This window comes from Halichoeres trimaculatus, unplaced genomic scaffold (assembly GCF_033239565.1).
Source record: "Halichoeres trimaculatus isolate MK-OKI-2021-1 unplaced genomic scaffold, fHalTri1.1 fHalTri1_scaffold_19, whole genome shotgun sequence".
Taxonomy (NCBI): Eukaryota; Metazoa; Chordata; class Actinopteri; order Labriformes; family Labridae; genus Halichoeres; species Halichoeres trimaculatus.
Window position 1 is genome coordinate 28,005,962 of NW_027437197.1, and position 19,429 is coordinate 28,025,390.

At 46.3% G+C, this 19,429-nt stretch overlaps 1 protein-coding gene across 1 annotated transcript in view; it reads right to left on the reverse strand.

The window, feature by feature from the left end:
• LOC141808169 (aryl hydrocarbon receptor-like) overlaps positions 1-19,429 on the reverse strand; it is a 48,310-nt gene that overhangs the window by 12,901 nt on the left and 15,980 nt on the right. Inside the window, exons 3-4 of the mRNA XM_074694586.1 lie at positions 9,379-9,488; positions 1,017-1,106 (exon numbers count right to left, since the gene is read on the reverse strand). Of these exons, the coding sequence (XP_074550687.1) occupies positions 1,017-1,106; positions 9,379-9,488 (200 nt within the window). The remainder of the gene's footprint in view (positions 1-1,016; positions 1,107-9,378; positions 9,489-19,429) is intronic.

Genomic DNA, 19,429 nt, shown 5'->3' on the forward strand with positions numbered 1-19,429 from the left:
ATCTATACACTGAAAAAGATACATCTATACACTGAAACAGATACATCTATAGACTGAAACAGATCCATCTATGGACTGAAACAGATACATCTATAGTCTGAAACAGATCCATCTATAGACTGAAACAGATCCATCTATAGACTGAAACAGATCCATCTCTACACTGAAAAGATACATCTATAGTCTGAAACAGATCCATCTATAGACTGAAACAGATCCATCTATAGACTGAAACAGATCCATTTATAGACTGAAACAGATCCATGTTTAGACTGAAACAGATCCATCTATAGACTGGAACAGATCCATCTATTGACTGAAACAGATCCATCTATACACTGAAAAAGATACATCTATACACTGAAACAGATCCATCTATAGACTGAAACAGATCCATCTTTACACTGAAAAAGATCCATCTTTACACTGAAAAGATACATCTATAGTCTGAAACAGATCCATCTATAGACTGAAACAGATCCATCTATAGACTGAAACAGATCCATTTATAGACTGAAACAGATCCATGTTTAGACTGAAAAAGATACATCTATAGACTGATACAGATCCATCTATAGACTGAAACAGATCCATCTATACACTGAAAAAGATACATCTATACACTGAAACAGATCCATCTATAGACTGAAACAGATCCATCTTTACACTGAAAAAGATCCATGTATAGACTGGAACAGATCCATCTATTGACTGAAACAGATCCATGTTTAGACTGGAACAGATCCATGTTTAGACTGGAACAGATCCATCTATAGACTGAAACAGGTCCATCTTTATACTGAACCAGATCCATCTTTAGACTGAAACAGATCTTTCTATAGACTGAAACAGATCCATCTATAGAATGAAACAGATCCAAACAGACCGAAAGAGATTTATTGGCAAGCTCAAACAGAGCCATCCTCATGCTGAAAGTAATCAATCTATATAAGCTGAAAAATAGTAGAACCAGAAGAAGTGCTGGATGCACAACAGGCTCAGAGTGGTGTCAGTACCTGGTGGAAGCCCAGGTAGTCCTGGATGGTGTGAGAGGAGAAGAAGATGGTCCCAGCGGCTGTGACGACCAGGACAAAGCCGTTGAGAGCCTGAAGGAGAAACCAGAGAAGCTGTCAGTTAGTGAAGATCCTGACTCCATCCAAGGATTCAGGGTGGGGATTTCCTCTGTTGGAGCTGTCTGACTGATCAAACTCACTGCTGTTTTCTGATGGACTGAGACCGGTCTGCAGTGTGTCTCATGTCTTACTGGAGGAGGGAACACTTCCTAATCACGCCCACTCACATCCTCACTTTACCAACCGGAAAATGAGGCAGATGAGTTTCCACATGTTGTGATTGTTTTTATGCAGAAAATGGAACAAAATCCAGCCCAACAACCAAACAGACGATTAACAAAGAACAATCTGAAAAATGAACTTCATTAAACTTCCTGTTATTGGTGCCTGGATACAGACAAAGTATATAAATAGAGCATATAGTCTGTTACATATAGTGTTAAGCATTCTTTACAGTCTGTCTGTGTGTATGGCATATTTAATGTCACAAAGTTTGCTCAGAGGCAGACCCAGGTTTATCTATCTACACATACGCATGGCACAACCAACACAAACTGACACAAATAAGAATCAACAACAGGGCAAAGGAGGGAAGGAAGAAAGAGAAGGCCTAATAAAAGAAAGAAAACAGGAAGGTAGGGAAAGGAAAGGAAAGGAAAGGAAAGGAAAGGAAAGGAAAGGAAAGGAAAGGAAAGGAAAGGAAAGGAAAGGAAAGAAAAACAGGGGGAGGATAGGAAGTGTTTCAGGTGAAGTTAAAGGTAGAGTCTGCAGGATTTTCCTAAAAATCAACTTTAACAGGAATAAACCTGCCTCATTGTCCCCTTTGGGCCTCTATACATATGTGTCTGTGTCTGCATTAACCCCCTCCTCTGCCTGGATGTTGATGTTTTGGTGTGATGGGACATTTCTTGGTGGAGATGAAGTGCGGTTACCTCAGCCAGTCACAGCGCGCTCAGAGCACAAGTGACTATGGTGGACGCTTTTCTCCTAGCTTCCTCCTCCCTTTCTGCCCTGCTTGCTCTTGGTCTGTCTCTGTCTGAACTATCAGAGCCTCCCTTTGTATCCTATCCAAAGCATAAAATCCTGGATTGACAACACAACTGATCAAATTTTCCAAACGTGGAAAGTGGGCAAAGGGGAGCCCGCCTGCCCCAGTGGAACGTTTGCAGCCAGGTATACGATCAACTTCTGGGACACTTGGGGGACCGTATGCCTGTCGATCTTTTTCGTTGAGGATGTTAAAGATGTCTACATATTTGGATTCATGATATCAGGCTTTCTGCTGTTTGGAGCTGGTTTCCTGAATTTTTGCAAACTTCAGAAGACGCAGGCAGCACTTTTGTCAATCAACTAGCAGCCTGTCATTGAGGAATTGTGCAGGGCTGTCAACACTTGGGGCTCTAATTTTGTAGACCAGGCGCACACGCAGGCGCACCTGCCCTGCGCTGGCCTTCGCCACGCGAACAGGGCGTGACTGGTGCACTTTGCAAATTTCCTGCAGTGCCAAGAGAGGCGCAGTCAAGGTGCAGTGGAGCGCAGAGGAGCACATCCACGCCTCCCTCCGCGCAAATGGCAGAGAGGGAGGAGAAAAGCCATAAGTGGGTGTAACACAGCCGAGCGCTGTTTTCACCAATCAAATGAGCGCCTCTCCTCGCCTTTAAATGCCCTGCGGCCGAGGCGCAGCGTCTGATTGGTCTGACTGATCCCCAGCACCGCGGTGTGCTGGAAAGACCCAGTAGCGGAGACAGTCAGAGCCACTGTCCCTGCAGCAGGAGAATGGACAGCGGGGCGCATCGGAGGACACAAAGCGCGTCACCTTGTGGGCCAGCTCCCGGGACAGATTTAATCTGTTCCTTTGTCATTAATAGGAGTACAAAATGAAGAGACAGTTACACAGCTGGCTTATCCATTCAGAATACTTTTGATCCACCTGCACTCCTGGTTTGTCATCGCCAAATAGCAGAACTTTGGTGATACACTGTATACTCTCCCAGTGTCTCCACCTCATCCTCCTTACAATAATGTTCTCCATCTTTTTAGATCAGGTTAAAAATTAAGACTAAAACAGAGAAATATGGGAAATCACGGGTAAATCCTGAGTGACATACATTTATTTTGTCTCTTTTTTCTTCGTCTTTTCTCTCCCTCTTTTCTCTGAATTAAATGAAATGAGAGAAGCCAGATATATACTCAGTATCAGATGTTAAGACTGTTTATTGTTTAATTGTAAGATGTTCATCAAACGTCAAGCTGCCATCAGCTTAACTTTCCATTACGACAAATGGCTTTAATCTTTTTTTTTTTTTCCAGCTTTAATCTGACATCAGATGTGACGGGACAGTTAATATAGATATAAATGTATATGCTGGTTCAGACGGTTACATTAAATAGTGATTGCTGTGATTGTTTATTGCATTAAAATGTGCCTGACACTCTGGAAACCTGCCTCTGAGGCTTTGTTGACATGTGCGCACATGTGCGCCTGACACCAAATTACAGCTGTGTAGGGTGAGCTCCGCTTTGCGCCAAGAATAGACCAGGTTGGAGCTAGCGAGCTTTCAACGCACTTGCTGCACTGTTTTTGGCACCAAATTGTCACTGCGCCAACATGAATCTGCTGACACCTCCCCCTGGTGCGCCGTCAACTCCCCATGGCGCGCAGTCACACCCATCTCTGCGCAGACGGTCTACCAAATTGTCAAATTGGCAGCACACTGCGGTGCACCGCACAAAATTAACACTGCGCAGGGTGCGCCAGGCTTGCGCCCCCTGCGCTGCGCCCCCTGCGCTGCGCCACAAAATTAGAGCCCTCAGACTCAAGGGATATGTAAACTTAATGGCAGGCAGGATGTGATTCCTGAACGTCTTCGCATGATGGATAAAAACTTGGAGAATTTGTCATCTTGGCTGGGCTGTAATGGGCCTCCAAATTAGGTCATTTGGAATCGCCACAGAGATGACCAGAGAAATTCTAAGGCAGATGGAAAATTACAGTGAGTCTGTCTGACCCAAACAATCTTTATCTCTCTTTCGGCTCCTCTGAGTCAGCCTTGGTAGGCTGATAACGCTCTACTCTCCTGGATGCTGCAGAGAGATGCTCTACACCCTCCCATCCTACACCTTCTTCCTGTGAGCTTGTCTCTGGATCAGAACTCTACGAGGCCGTCTCCACAAAGACAGACGTGGTCTTGGCATGATCAGACGGCAGACATTGTTGAAGTCCATGGGCTTACACATACACACACATGAAGTCACATGGCACACACACAACCTCAGACTGAACGCCTTCTTTGGCTCCGTTACAGTTCAGCTGCAGAGGGTTGATGTGCACGTGCCTGAGTAAGGCAGCGTGCACACCCCTTGGTGGCTGAGCAGTGACATTTGTGCAAGTCTTCCAGTTTTTGTCTGTTGTTATCATGTGCTTACATGCTGAGGTGTTTTTTTTCTTAATCTAAAACCATGCCCCCTTTTTGGGCATAGTCTGGAATTTACCTTCTTTTGACCTCTCTTCTCCCTAAGGTTTTTATTCCCTATCTATTATAACAGGGCGCTGGGCACGCTAGCAGCTCCTAGGTTCTCCCATCCCTGTATTCCCATGTCACTGTGTGTTCTTATATGTTTTGGAAGGGATGTAACTGAAATGTAATTTCCCCTCAGGGATCAATGAAGTATTTCTGATTCTGACTTTCAGGGACTATGGGAACAGTACGGGGTGAAGAGTGACACAAGTTAACTTTCTGCTAACCAGGTATGTGTCAAATACCTGTGATAAGCTTGAGCTTACACGCTGAGTCAGGTGCACTCGCTCACATCTCTCCCATGTAGTAATGTGATGTTACAGGTGGTTGCTGGGCTATTGAGTGTGTTCCCGTACTCACAGTCTGAGGCAGTGGATGTGCACTGCAGCTGGCACTGATCCAAGGAGGAGGAGCCCAGTTTGAAGGTTGTGTTTACTGACAAGTAACAAAGATTCCTGCAGACCCTACCTTTAAACCGAGTGTGTTTGTCTAAAAAGAGGAACAGCTGGTTCATCCTTCCACCTCACTAACCACCCACGTGCTCTCTCCTGGCACACTCACATTCGGTAAACACACACACACACAGTCATGCTGATCTGTTTCTGACCAAAGCTGCAGACTCTGTGTTTGTCTTCCTGGTGATGACCAACAATGGCTCTGTGCATGGCGTCTAAAACAACCTCCAAACGTCGGAAAGCTCCTCACACACTGAGCTGAAGGAGTTTTGATGAAGCAAGCTGGGAACCTTTCCCTTTTATGAGGAGCTTTAAAGGGAGACAGCATGGTCCAGACCTGAACCTCATGCATTGAGAAGGAGCCCCCCCCCCCATTTAATATTTATATATACTTTTATTTCGTTGATTTGTTTATTTATTTAGGAGCAGTCAAAGCCTGGACACACAGCCTCAATCTCTGTGATTTGGTCTGACTTTACATCAGACCTCCATCTATATAAGCTGAAAAATAGTAGAACCAGAAGAAGTGCTGGTTGCACAACAGGCTCAGAGTGGTGTCAGTACCTGGTGGGAGCCCAGGTAGTCCTAGATGGTATGAGAGGAGAAGAAGATGGTCCCAGCAACTGTGACGACCAGGACAAAGCCGTTGAGAGACCCCCCCTCACCCCCCACCCCCCACCCGGATGAGCCTTCAGGTCTCATTAGGCCTCTGGAGGTACATGCGGTGTTGTCCTGATAATGAAGGCTCTCAGTGGGCGGGGCGGGGCCAGGCCTGGGGATGGCAGTGGAGGCTGTTTCCTCTCCTCTGCTGAATGCGGGCTGATGCACATTGGGAGGAACTGGACTGGAAAATCAATGACTCCAACAGACCCCAGAAAGCCCTGGCAGCCAGTGAGCTGGGCCTGATCTCTGCCACACAGACAGCGCAGAGGGCACCAAACCGCCGTGAACCAGGAGAGACTTCCTTTTTCAGGCCGTCACTGGAGTGGAAAACAGGTCGCTGAATAATTTTCTTTTAAACACTGAACCCAACCTGGAAGTTCAGAGATATGTGAGTGGGTAAAGTTTGGACAGGAGTCTGATGAGCCTGGAAGAGAACTCCATTAGTGCAGGGACCACCAGGCTGCTCCAGGACACTGGACTTTCTGAGTGCAGCAGTAGATAATGTGGCTGAGGGTGGACTGATGTTGAGTCCATGTAAATATCTAAGAGCCTCTTCTGGACTTGCTCTGTGTGGTCTGTGCACTGATAAAGTTTTAATGTTAGTTATCTTTGACAGCCACCAGAGCGCACTCTGACTCTACCTCTGCAGGAAAACAACCAGAGTGAGTCATATGCCACATTTCCACCAAGCAGACTGGTTCGCTTCGTCTCGGTATGGCACACATTTTGTGGCATTTCCACTGACTTATCCCGGGACAGATCCCCAAATAACCGAGACAAGCCGTCCCACTTTTTGGGACCCTTACGTATGGGTGCAAGATTGAACTGATCATTGGATTAATTAGCGGGGTACACTGTGTCGCCCTGCTACGGCGTCACGCTATTGTTAAACAGCTGCGGCTTTCGGCATCTGGCTTACATGCCACCTACCTCGAGAGGGCACAGTTTGCTGTGGAAGTGCAGACAGGATCAGGCTTAAAGGAATAATTGGTAGTTTGATTTAAGCTGCGTTTCCACCAGGCAGTCCGGGTCGGTTCATCTCGGTACGGTGAGCTTTTAGGGCGTTTCCACTGACTCATCCCGGGACGGATCCCTGACAACCGAGACGAGCCGTCCCACTGTTTTGGGACCCTTTCGTATGGGTGCCAGACTGAACCGATCCGCTCTCGGGAGGTGGAGCAACACACTGCAGACGGTTGATTGATCAAAAGAATCGTCACTTACCCCGACAGCGGCCGCATTTCTCCTGGCGGCACACAGACTTCTCTGAAACGAAGCTTGATTGCATTTTGTAACAGAGAGACATGAAAATCACAGCGAGGACGAAATACTGCATGTCTTTCATCTGTGCCCTTTGTTTACTGTGTCGCGTTTTCTTCTTTGTTGGATTTAATAGCAAGGTAAGCTGCTGCGGCGTCGCGCTATTGTTTACCAGCTGCGGCTTCCGGCATCCGGCTTACACGCTGCCCACCACAAGAGGGCACAGTTTGCTGTGGAAACGCAAACAGGATCAGGCTTAACTGTCCCAAACCGTCCCAAACCGTACTGAACCGACCCGTACTGCTTGGTGAAAACGCAGCTTATGATACACTTTTTGTTATACTGGTTAAAATGATCTATATGTCCCAATTGCAAGCATTACATGATGTGTTCTAAATGAGAGCAAATAATATCTGCTAGCCAGAGCAGGGGAAAACCCAGGAGAACATCAGCCCATCACATCGATCAGGATCCAATCTGTTAAACCAATCAAATCCCATCCTGCCGTTTTGCCCTCCTCCTGCGTACATTTCACCGGCGCCCACTGCCCCTGACTCAATGCGTGTTCCTGAGTTTAGCGGTGTACAGGTTCGCACCCAGCAGAAGAATGGCAGAGAAACTACCCATACCCCGGTAACTGGTAACAGCTCCTCTGGCTAAACAGAGCGAGAACAGAAAGACAGAGGCTTTCTTTTCTTGCTCTGTTCCCCTGCCTCTAACTACTGCCCCTCTCGCTCGACCTTGGGCCTGTCCCCTCTGACCTGGTGGGGTACTTGTCTCTGGGCTGCAGTCTGGATCAGAGTCTAATAAACTGTCAGCATAGGGGCTCTGACAAAAAATTTGTGATAGTAAGTACTTGAGAAAATGTACATGTACTATTTGTATTATAGCTTTACTCCTGATATCGTGTCATGGGTAAAAGTGGATAATGCTAGAATGACAGTTGGGAGTACTGACAAAAGTCACGTTTGTTTATTGTTTTTTTAACTTTACGTTTTAACGTTTTAACGTTTTGGTGTTTCCTTACCTCTAAATGAGACACGACTCAACGTAGTGTAAAACATAAAATGATGTGCTGAGTCCGTCTTTCAGTCATTCACAATCATAGTCACGAATCAGCAACGCTCGTGCATGTGAGCGGGGACGTTGCTTTGGAGGAGTCCCAAGGGGAGAGGGAGGAGGGGCTAGGAGGAGTCCTGACGAGATGCTACAGTCCAATTCATGCTAGTTTTTCAGGATTGCCAACCCTGCCTTTAACTGTACCAAACCTTACCAAACCGTACAGAACCCAATGCTTGGTGGACTATAAAGTGACTGTTCCTTAAAAAATATTCATAGGAGTACAGGAAGTATTGACAGAACAGTTACCAAAATAAAGAGGATCATTTGGTCCCGGTTCTGGTTCCTGCTCCTCCTCATTCAGCCTTTTTACCCTGGGATGGCTTCGCCCAAATGGCGCGCTCTTTGGGTCAGACTCAGAGGGGCTGCAGGCTGCCCTAGAATCAGCACCAGACTAATGTTTCATGAGGACACGGCTGGCTGTGCCAGACGTATTGAGTGGTAAGCTGCCCTGAGCCTCTGAGCGACTGTCATTGGCCTAAATAGATTTTGGGCGCTCGTCAGAAGGAAAGAAAAAAAATTTGAAAACATGACAACCATGTTTACCAACATGACTCCTGGGCAGGAAATTGGACAGTTTGGACCCATCTGAGTCCTGGTCTGCTCCCTGAGACTGAGTCTAACAGGGACCAAATGATGCCAGGCAGAGATTACAGTAAGAACCTCTTTCCCAGGGGCCTCTGTTTGAATACGGAGCCTGCATCCCAAAGGCCAAACCTCTTCCACCGCTCCCTCCTCTCACTGAGCTGGAAAGGCAGCGTCACTGCATCCTTGGCTGTGAGCCACCCGAGGGCTTTTCTCAGTACTCTATTTATGGCCTCCTCGTGTCCTCGTCTCCTCCGTCCTCCTGTCCTCTTTTCATTCCAGTCATCACACACTGATGCTCTGTCACAACCTCTGCATCTGATGACGCCCCCTTCAGCTTATGACACGCACCATGTTGCAAACCGCCTCCATGTAAACCCATCCCTGGCTATTAGCCTCACACATGCTGCAATGATCCCAAATCAGGTTAAGAAACGCAGAAGGAAAAGGCCAGAGCAAAAAGAACGAGGGAAATGCGCTGCAAGCAAAAATTACAGATGTTGAGACAAAAATAGAAGCAGGACAGAAAGCTAGCTGCCGATGTTACAAAGAATAAAACAGAGTGGGTTTTCTGGAGGAGAGCAGGTTTTATTTGTCTGCTCTTGTCTTGGGACAGCCTCAAACACCTTTTTACAGAGGTCTGATGTAAAGTCAAAGGTTTGATGAGTTGTAGAAACTCAAGGGAAAGAAGGAACCCTCACTGACCTGCAGTAACAGCTCCCCCTCAGGAATCTTGCTCTCTTCAGCTCCTGCTGTTTTGCTCTCGTCATCATTCACGCCGGCTGGGGTCACTCCATTCCGGCTGCCCAGGGCCACTGTGGAGAGGGACACAGGGGTGGGGTGGGGAGGGGGGAATACGGGTTTTAGTCCTGTGATAATGTTTGCAAAGCACTGCTGTGACTGTCAGAACGCCTCATGTTTCCCGTGCTGAAGATTCTGCATGCACGCCCGACCCTTCTCATGAAAGATGAATCACACTCATCTGAAAGTCTGTTTCACCAAATCCAGCCGTTATTTGATCTAACTCGCTCCCATCAGGAGATCTGATCCTCAGCAGAGCACAATACGCCAGGACTGGATTATCTGCTGCTGGTCTCAATAGGTGCGTCTCAATGCGTTAATTTCGTGCCTCCTCTCTCCTATCTCCTCCGCGGCACCGGAAGTACCTTATAAGTTGCCATTTTACAAGACTGTCTCAAAGCGATAATTGTGCTCGGAGGAGAGAGGAGAGAGGATGGAGGAGACTGATCGGAGGAGCTATGATCGAGGAGACACGGAGAGCTGGCTTTGCGGAAGTCTTTTCACTGACAGACACGCCCCCATACTGAATATCACTCTCTGATTGGACACTGCAGCAGCTCAGACTTCTCTACATGAAACTTCACAAACACAACAGAGTTCAATGAGATAAAAGACGAGCTGAAAACAGACACTGAGGATTGTTAGTAATAAAGTGCTTGCTGTGAGTTAAAAGCAGATTACTGAACACAACCATCATGAAATCAATATAACAGAGGATTAATACTGAAAGCCGAAATCTCATAAATAATATCTTCCCAAAACACAATAAACTGTGTTATATTAAAAAAAGTTTCAGAGTTCACAATCAGATGCACTCTAGATAAAAGCTAAATAACTCATAAATAATCTGACAATAGGGCATTTTACCGGTAAAGTGTCAGCACACAGAATAAACAGAGAGCAGGTTTTCTTCATGGTAATGTGTTTGTTAAACCGGTTAAAGAAACAGACAAAGCTCTGTTACTGTTTCTGTTTGATCAGAGTTATTACAGCGCACATGTGCAGACACACAAACAGCTGTTAGAGCTGACTGACAGATGATCCAGAGGTGATCAACTGATGCCGTCATCAATGAAACACGCCTCTTCATGTGACGCTCCGAAGGAGAGGATGTCCCTTTGCTCTAAAAACGAATCTCCTCTATCCTCTCTCCTCTCTTCATTTCCTCACATATCTCCATCATCTCTGGGGGGAGGGACTAAGACGCAAGTGGAGGAAGGAAGGATGGAACTTTGGAGCTTGAGATGCACCCAATGTCTAGAGAAGCAGTCAGGGCCTAAAGCTGGAATACACACAAGCTGAGCAACTGTGCTTCAAACACACCTGAGAGAGGAGCTGTCAACCCCTGGACCATTGCCCAGTCATGAAAAGGGTTACCTCAAGATATCAGAAGTCAAAGTGCAGCATTTATGGGCCTAATAATCAGAGCAGTAGTAGTTTGGTTTATTTAGCCTGTGGGGAAATCAAGTTATAACAGAAACCACGCAGGGCATTCAAACATGTAATACAGACATGGCACAACAGGACAAATCATAAAAGCAGATTCAAACACTGATTTACAAAGTGAAAAAGGAGGAGGTGTCACCAGACCAGCTGGGCAGACATGACTAAAAATCTTACTGGTTAAGAAATCTGATGACCTGTGGAACAAATGACCCTTTGTTCTGTTTCTTCTGAACAGTGGGGGCATCACCCAGAAGGTAACCGCTAAAATGAGGATACGAGGGGGGGTCTGGTTGCCCACAATACTTGAAGCGTTTTTACTGATCTGGCAGTTGGATGCTTTTCGAACTGGGAAACTGGATCCCTGACTGGACAATGTCACAGTTTTTCTACCAGCCTTTTTCTGTTCCTCTGTGGCATTTCCAAAGCACCATGAGACACAAAGGGAAAGAACAGTGTCAGTGAAGGCACAGGGAAATGTTGGGAGCAATCTTTCTCAGAGAGGTTATTCTCCTCCGGGACTCAGCATTCAGTCCATGTGTCCCATTCCAGTTAGTTTTCAAACTCAATGCCAATGTACAGATTGTATGGGCTCCCTGCGTATCACAGTGGGGTTTGTGCCAACCTAACATCCATGAGCATCTGCTTTGTTATGGAGGGGTTAAGCCAAAGATTTGACTTCCCACACCAGCCAAGAATGAAGCTCAGAACAGGACCATGCTCCTCTTCCTCATCACAGAGAAGGCTAGCTAAGGCTGTATTTGTTAGGGAAAATGCTGGTGCAGGAGATGGTCAATTAAATGCACAACAATGAAAGGGGGGGTACAGGTGGACATCTTGACAGAGAGTGACAAGCCTACTGTGAGCTGATGAACTCTGTAGCTTAAAAAGTCAACAATCCAAGGTACCAGGCCATTTCCCAGATAAAACTCTCAAATATTAGCTAAGAAAACTGGGCTTAATGGTGTTGAAAACAAATGCAAAATGAACAAACAAAATATTGGAGTGAGCCTTTGGTCTTCCAAGTGATCATATTCGAGATGCAGCAGATTTGCGACAGTCTTAAACCCCCCTGGGTGCTGGTTAAAAGAGCTGCATGGGGTTAAAAAGGTGCTGTGTGTGGTAGACAAGGTGCATCTCAACTAAAAACATGTCATTACCAGAGAAGTTACAGCTATGGGCTGGGAGTCTTCAGCTCTTTGGGCCTCTGAAGTTTACTACCTGTGCAGTTGTTGCTGTTTCCAAAGAGTGGGGACTTTTTACATTGAGAGTGAGGACTTCAAAATGCCTGTAAAAACAGGTGCAAGCTAAAATACTGTGTGGCAAGTTCAGTCAAACCCTGCAGTGGAGGAGGTGGAGTAGGATGAGAGCCACACAGCTCAGGGTTAGACACATGAAGAACACTGCTTCATTTACAGTTTACAGGGACACCCTGGCTCTGATGATGTATTTGATATATCTGCCTGGTTTAGAGGATGAGTGTCAGTAATGTCATGAGAAAGCGAGCAGCGGTCAGTCACACTAATCCCTGACCCCGGCAGGAGCACGGTGCTCTGACCCATGATGACCTTGGACCCCAGAGGACATGTCTGACATGATTGGGTGAGTGGGTTCTGGGTCAGACCTTTTGTTGTCTGCTTGGAGGACTGATGCTGAAGTGTATTTGAGGGGCGGGCCCTACCAGGAGTGTCAGAGCACACACCAGAGGACATGTGGGCTTTGTGCTGAGGGGCTCGGACCTTCACACGGGACTCAGCTTTGACCGGCACCCCTGACCTTATTCCCATGAAGACATCCAGGATTGACTTTAAGACACCTCCAAGAACAATGAGTGACATAATCCAACATATTGATGAGCTAGTGGCGTGGACATTGCCTCACATATGCTGTATAGACTAGAGTGGGGGCTGCCTGGCCCACAGAGAGACCACGGAGTCACTCAGAAGGGAAATGGATCCACTAACTGCTAGGAGACATGAAAAAAAAAAAACAAATGGTGAACTCCAGCTCTAAGCCCAGCTTCAGATACAATCAGTCTAACATGACCAGCATAAAAGTTCCTTGAACTCTCTGCTCTCCCACTGACCCTCAGCTCTTTCTCTGAACCCTTAGCTCTTTCTCTACCCCTCAGCTCTTCTTCTATCCCTCAGCTCTTTCTCTAACTCTCAGCTTTTCTTTTATTCCTCAGCTCTTCCCCTAACCCTCAGCTCTTCCTTTGACTCTTGTCATTCCTCTACCCCTCCGCTCTTTCTCTGACCCTCAGCTCTTCTTCTCTGGAGTTATTCTTAAATATCAACAATAGATGGTCTCTGACATTGTTAACAGTTGATTAACCACTTCATTTATCAGCCTCAGACACACAGAGCCTCTTTCCTTCAGCCTCATCAGGACCTTTATGCTTAAAAAAGTTACTGACTTATTACGGGAAGCGTAGTTTAGTCACAGCAATAGCTACATGTTAGTTTCTTTCAGTTTGTTTCCAGGTGAGGGGGCACAGGTAGGCTGCAGCCTCAGGCTCTCAGTCCATTTAGAGAAGTGGGCCAACACAAAGCACATTGGACAGCCAGAGGAGGACAAGGAGCAGGTCTGGTTAGCAGGCTTCAACGGGCACAAGCATTCATGATGAAATATTTATATCCTCGCTGCCAGCACAAACATGAGGCCACAGGCGAGGCAGCAACCAGCCTTAGGCTTTCTGTGGACCCCAAAGAGCAGATCCACCCTCCAAACCTGCCTCCTGAGTCCACAGAAGGACAGAAGAGTCCACAAGAGGACAGGGGAGTGTTTGAAACTGACTTTAGCACAGACTGGATGTCTTATCTCTCTCTCTCTCTCTCTGTGTGTGTGTGTGTGAGTGTGTGTGTGTGTGTGTGTGTGTGTGTGTGTGTGTGTGTGTGTGTGTGTGTGTGTGTGTGTGTGTGTGTGTGTGTGTGTGTGTGTGTGTGTGTGTGTGTGTGTGTGTGTGTGTGTGTGTGTGATGAACACTCCTCCTGCAGGGTCTCTCTGTTAAAAACTACAGAAACTTAAACCCCAGACCACAGCGAGAACTGTTCTTCTGCTCACAGTCCCAGGATTTCAAAGTGGACAGACCAGAGAGGTCCAGGACTTCAGAGAACAGATCTCTGTGTCCTAGGACTGTGACCCAGAGGCCAGCTTGGCTCTGGTCCCAGCCTTCATCACAGAGCCTGCAGGGTAAAGCTTGGTGACACTGGTCCACAGAGAGCCAGACAGGGTCTCAGAGAGCCTGATCCTGCAGGAGGCTGAGTCCTGACACATACAGCCCACTACAAATATTTACCAAATATTATATATCTCTCTGTGCCTCCCCCTCAGGCTCTGCAACCAATCAGAGCGCAGCGTGAGGATCAAGTGTTACTTAACAACTGTAAAAGCAGCACCAAGAGGCTCCACTGCTCCTCTGGGTCATTTATTTATAGACTTATGTAGAGGTGCAGACTTTATTAAGCCTCGCTGTGACCAAGCCGATCAAGCTGCAGAGTTTTTATAGCTCTGAAAGTAGAAGTCAGCCAAGGCAGGATGCTTATAGATGAATTAAGTCTTTAGGTTGACCTCCCAAGGTCAAAGACATGCTATGGTCAAAGCTACAACACACTGAGATCAAAGCTACAACAAGCCATGGTGAAAGCTACAACACGCCATGGTCAAAGCTAAGACATGCTGAGATCAAAGCTACAACATGCCATGGTCAAAGCTACAACACGCCATGGTCAAAGCTACAACATGCCATGGTCAAAGCTACAACATGCTGAGATCAAAGCGACAACACGCCATGGTCAAAGCTACAACACACCATGGTGAAAGCTACAACATGCCATGGTCCAAGCTACAACACGCCATGGTCAAAGCTACAACATGCCATGGTCAAAGCTACAACATGCTAAGATTAAAGCTACAACATGCCATGGTCAGAGCTACAACATACTGAGATCAGAGCTACAACACGCCATGGTCAAAGCTACAACACGCCATGGTCAAAGCTACAACATGCCATGGTCAAAGCTACAACACGCCATGGTCAAAGCTACAACATGCCATGGTCAAAGCTACAACATGCTGAGATCAAAGCGACAACACGCCATGGTCAAAGCTACAACATGCTGAGATCAAAGCGACAACACGCCATGGTCAAAGCTACAACACGCCATGGTCAAAGCTACAACATGCCATGGTCAAAGCTACAACACGCCATGGTCAAAGCCACAACATGCCATGGTCAAAGCTACAACATGCTGAGATCAAAGCGACAACACGCCATGGTCAAAGCTACAACATGCTGAGATCAAAGCGACAACACGCCATGGTCAAAGCTACAACATGCCATGGTCAAAGCTACAACATGCTGAGATCAAAGCTACAACATGCCATGGTCAAAGCTACAACACGCCATGGTCAAAGCTACAACATGCCATGGTCAAAGCTTCAACACGCTGAGATCAAAGCTACAACAAGCCATTGTGAAAACTACGACATGCTGTGATCAAAGCTAAAACACCTCATGGTCAAAGCTACAACAAGCCATGGTCAAAGCCACAACATGCCATGGTCAAAGCTACACTAAGCTGTGGTCAAAGGAACACATCAAAAGGCAGTCACAGTTGCACACAATGCAATAACACACAGTGTGTGTCAGGGTTTTCACTAAAAAAAAAAAATGGCACAGGTCAACGTGACCGGCAGGTTTTCTATTTACTGGACAAGCGTTTTATTTCCCGGTCCAATATTTCCTGAATTTTTTTAGCCTTAATGCTGCAAAGTATACCCCTGCAGCTTCTGCGAGGCTGGGGGGAGTGTACTTTTCAAAGGGCCCAGCCCTCGCCTGTCAAATTTTGTGCGACTAAATTTCAATAGAGTGGTAGGGGAATTTATTCAAAGATATGCCCAAAGATCAGGATATATATATAAAGTCTACTCACCTGCAAAGCAAGCCTGTAAAAAAAATCTATTCCTGTTATTAAGTGGGGGTGTATTTTCGATCGATGTAATCTTTGTCGCTATACGTGACAAAGCGATTTAAAAACATAAATAATTTGGTACTAGAAACATTTGTTTTATCTTCAAAGTAAAGTTGTGTAACAACGTGAGTGGACTGATTCCAAAAAACTGATAATAAAACCCTGCACTGTGCGTCAATGAGTAATGAGGAGTCAAACAGCAGAGTCCCGCGGACAGCTCCTGAATAATGACAGTTAGGATCTGCACCTCAACAGCGACTATGACATTTGGGCTCTACAGGGTGATCTGTCACTGCAGGAGTGAATAGCCTCATAGAAGCTATATTTTACAAGTCTTCACATTAGAATATATCAAAGCATGTCACTTTATAAAACTTTCTTTTAAAGCATAGGCAGTATCAAATAAAATGAGTACCATCAACCGACTCAATTGGTTAACTAAAATTACTATTGCACAGCAGAAGTTTCCATTCCCCCCGAAACGACCGACTTTTCCTTTTCTTCTCAGCAGGAGACAAGACATTATCTGCTGTAGCCTCCGGGATTTTAGCCTCACCACCATCTTTCTCCTCTGAACTATTTTTTTTTAGTAAAAAAGTCTTTAAGTTTCGCCTGTTTTGACATGTGTCTCCCGCCGTATTGTTGTTGTTCTGCGCGCTCTGTTGGAGTAAATGAAACCCGTGCTACAAGTTTAGTACTGCCTAAAAAAAAGAAAGTTTTCTTCCACATAGACCAGGCCTATCCATAAAAGATAAAAGAGAATATTTTTCACCAGACATTTTGACCGGTGGAGTTGAAATATGTCGGACTTCGGCAGATTTACCGGTCAAAGTCCGGTAATTACCAGATTACAGAAACCCAGGTGTGTGTTAAGACAGAGACTTGTGGTATCAGTCATCCTCAGCTGTGTTAATGCTAACAATTAGGAAACACCTTGTACATGGACGCACTCTCTTACTTTTACACACACACACACACACACACACACACACACACACACACACACACACACACACACACACACAAACACACACACACACACACACACACACACACACAGGATTTCTCTTGCAGGTTTCTGGACAGCTTTACTTCCTGTCAAGTCAAGCCCTCTTCATCTCTCCATCACTTGGTCTTTAGGCGTGCACATGGGTTGGCATCGTCATACCTGAGCGAGTGTTTGAACCTGCATGCTCCAGTCAGAGCACGCAGGTCAACCCACCAGGTCCTTCTTGATGCTCAAAGAGCAAGGTTCAAAACAAGAGGGGACAGAGCCTTGGCAGTGGCTGCTCCTACGCCCGGAACAGTCTGCCTTTAAATATCAGGACCGCACAGACTACTGACAGCTTTAGATCACTTCTTAAAACACACTTTTTAGCATTGGCTTTGAATACTAGAGACATTCAACTTTTTATTTTGCTTGTATTCATTGTTTTTTCATCTGCTGTTCATTGTGTCTTTTACCTGTCTGCTGTTTTAAATTATCTTTATTAACTATTTGTTTTTAATGATTGTTTTTTAATTCATTGTGTTTTAGTGAACTTGTTTTGAAGCTTGTACAGCACTTTGGTCAACTGCAGTTGTTTTAAAATGTGCTGTACAAATAAAGTTTGACTTGTCTTTCTTAACCCCTTCAGTCACAGAGCTGTGCTTCACTCCAGGCCTCAGACATAGCACAGGTTCTAGGTACAATTCAGAACCAGAACCCATCTGAAGCATGTCTTCTTCTCTGCTTAGTTCAGGTGTTAATCTGCAGAGAGCAGCCAGCCATTTAGAGAGTGTTTGAGATGCTGTTGATGTGGAGGAAGAACTCTGGATGCAGGTCTGCTGTGACAATTGCCGTGCTGTGTGTGTGTGCATGTTTTCCTCTACGACACTGCTCTATATGACCCATCCCTTCATCCCCATGCTGCAGCTGCAAGCAGGCAGACAAGCAGTCAGGCAGACAGGCAGCCAGGCAGACAGGCAGTCAGATAGACAGGCAGGCAGGCAGGCAGGCAGGCAGACAGGCAGACAGACAGACAGGCAGGCAGGCATTCAGACAGACAAACAGGCAGACAGGCAGACAGACAGACTGACAGGCAGGCAGACAAACATGCAGACAGGCAGACAGACAGGCAGACAGGCAGACAGACAGACAGACAGACAGGGCTCTGACTGAAAGTTAGCAGAGTAATGACTCCCTGTCATCATCAGCATCTGTGCCAGAGCACACAGTCAACATTAGGACCAAAGCTTCAGCTGCTTACTCCTCAGGTCATTCCAGAGTCCTCACTGAGATCAGACACACTGCAGAGTTAACTAGAGTTATATAATCACAGCATATTAAAAGACAAAGCAGGAGAAAAAAGGGTTGTGTACAGGAAATAAAGACTAAACAAAACCACAGTCAGTTTTATATCATATAACTGACTTAAAGTTTGCTTCACCCCTCTCTGTCTGTCTGTCTGTCTGTCTGTCTGTCTGTTTCTCTATCAGTCTGATTTCATAGATCATTGTCAAGACAAACTCTAGAGAGTCATCAGTGTTCAGGACGGAGAGCAAAGACTTAGCATGGGTTTCAGCACGTACACACACACACACACACACACACACACACACACACACACACACACACACACACACACACACACACACACACACACACACACACACACACACACTCACAGCTTGGTGCATGCATACAGTATGTGTGTGAGTGTGTTTGTGTGTTAATTATTCGAGCAGAGTGTGAATGGCAGTGAGTAAATATAGAATGTTTCAACTCCTTCACCCCCTGAACACTGCAGCAAATGAACACGCGATGCACACATACATTCCTCCCCCACATCACTGAACACACACATGGATGCACGCAACACACACATGCAGGCTCACATATAGAGGCTGAACATGAACACGCGGCCGCTAATGCAGGGGGAAAGCACGCACCCTGTGCTGCTTTCGTGTCTCCCGAGGTTTCTCGATCACATGGTTGCATATTTGCTTATGAGGGGCGATGCAGAGAGGGGGGAGGAGGGGAAGAGGGGAGTGATGGGATTTGGGCGGAGCGGGCTGGGGAGGGGTCACAACTGATTACCAGGTTTCCCTTTGGTGGCCTGCATTCCTCCCTGCGCTGTATCGTGATCAGAGGGCTGAGGGGGGAGGGGAGCGGGCGAGGGGTTAAGCCCTGCAGGGGAAGGACAGAGGGAAGGACAGGAGGGAGGAGGATGAGGGGGATGACCCACTGCTGATCATGCTTTTTTCATCTGTGTGCTCATAGACAGCCTCCAGAAGGAGGAGCTAACACACTCTCATCCCACTGTCAGAGACAAACAGGTACCTGATGGTCACATGACCTCACAGCTGCCACTCAGCTTATGTAACATGTCCCTGGCAGCTTCAGCTTCCGCTAAAGCCTTCAGTTCAGCTTCAGCTCAGGCCTTCTAGTCAGATTCACCTTCAGATTCAGCCTTATTTTCATCATCTTCAGCTTCAAATACAGATTCAGATTCAGATTCAGATTCAGCTCCATCTTCAGCCTCATTTCCAGATTCAGA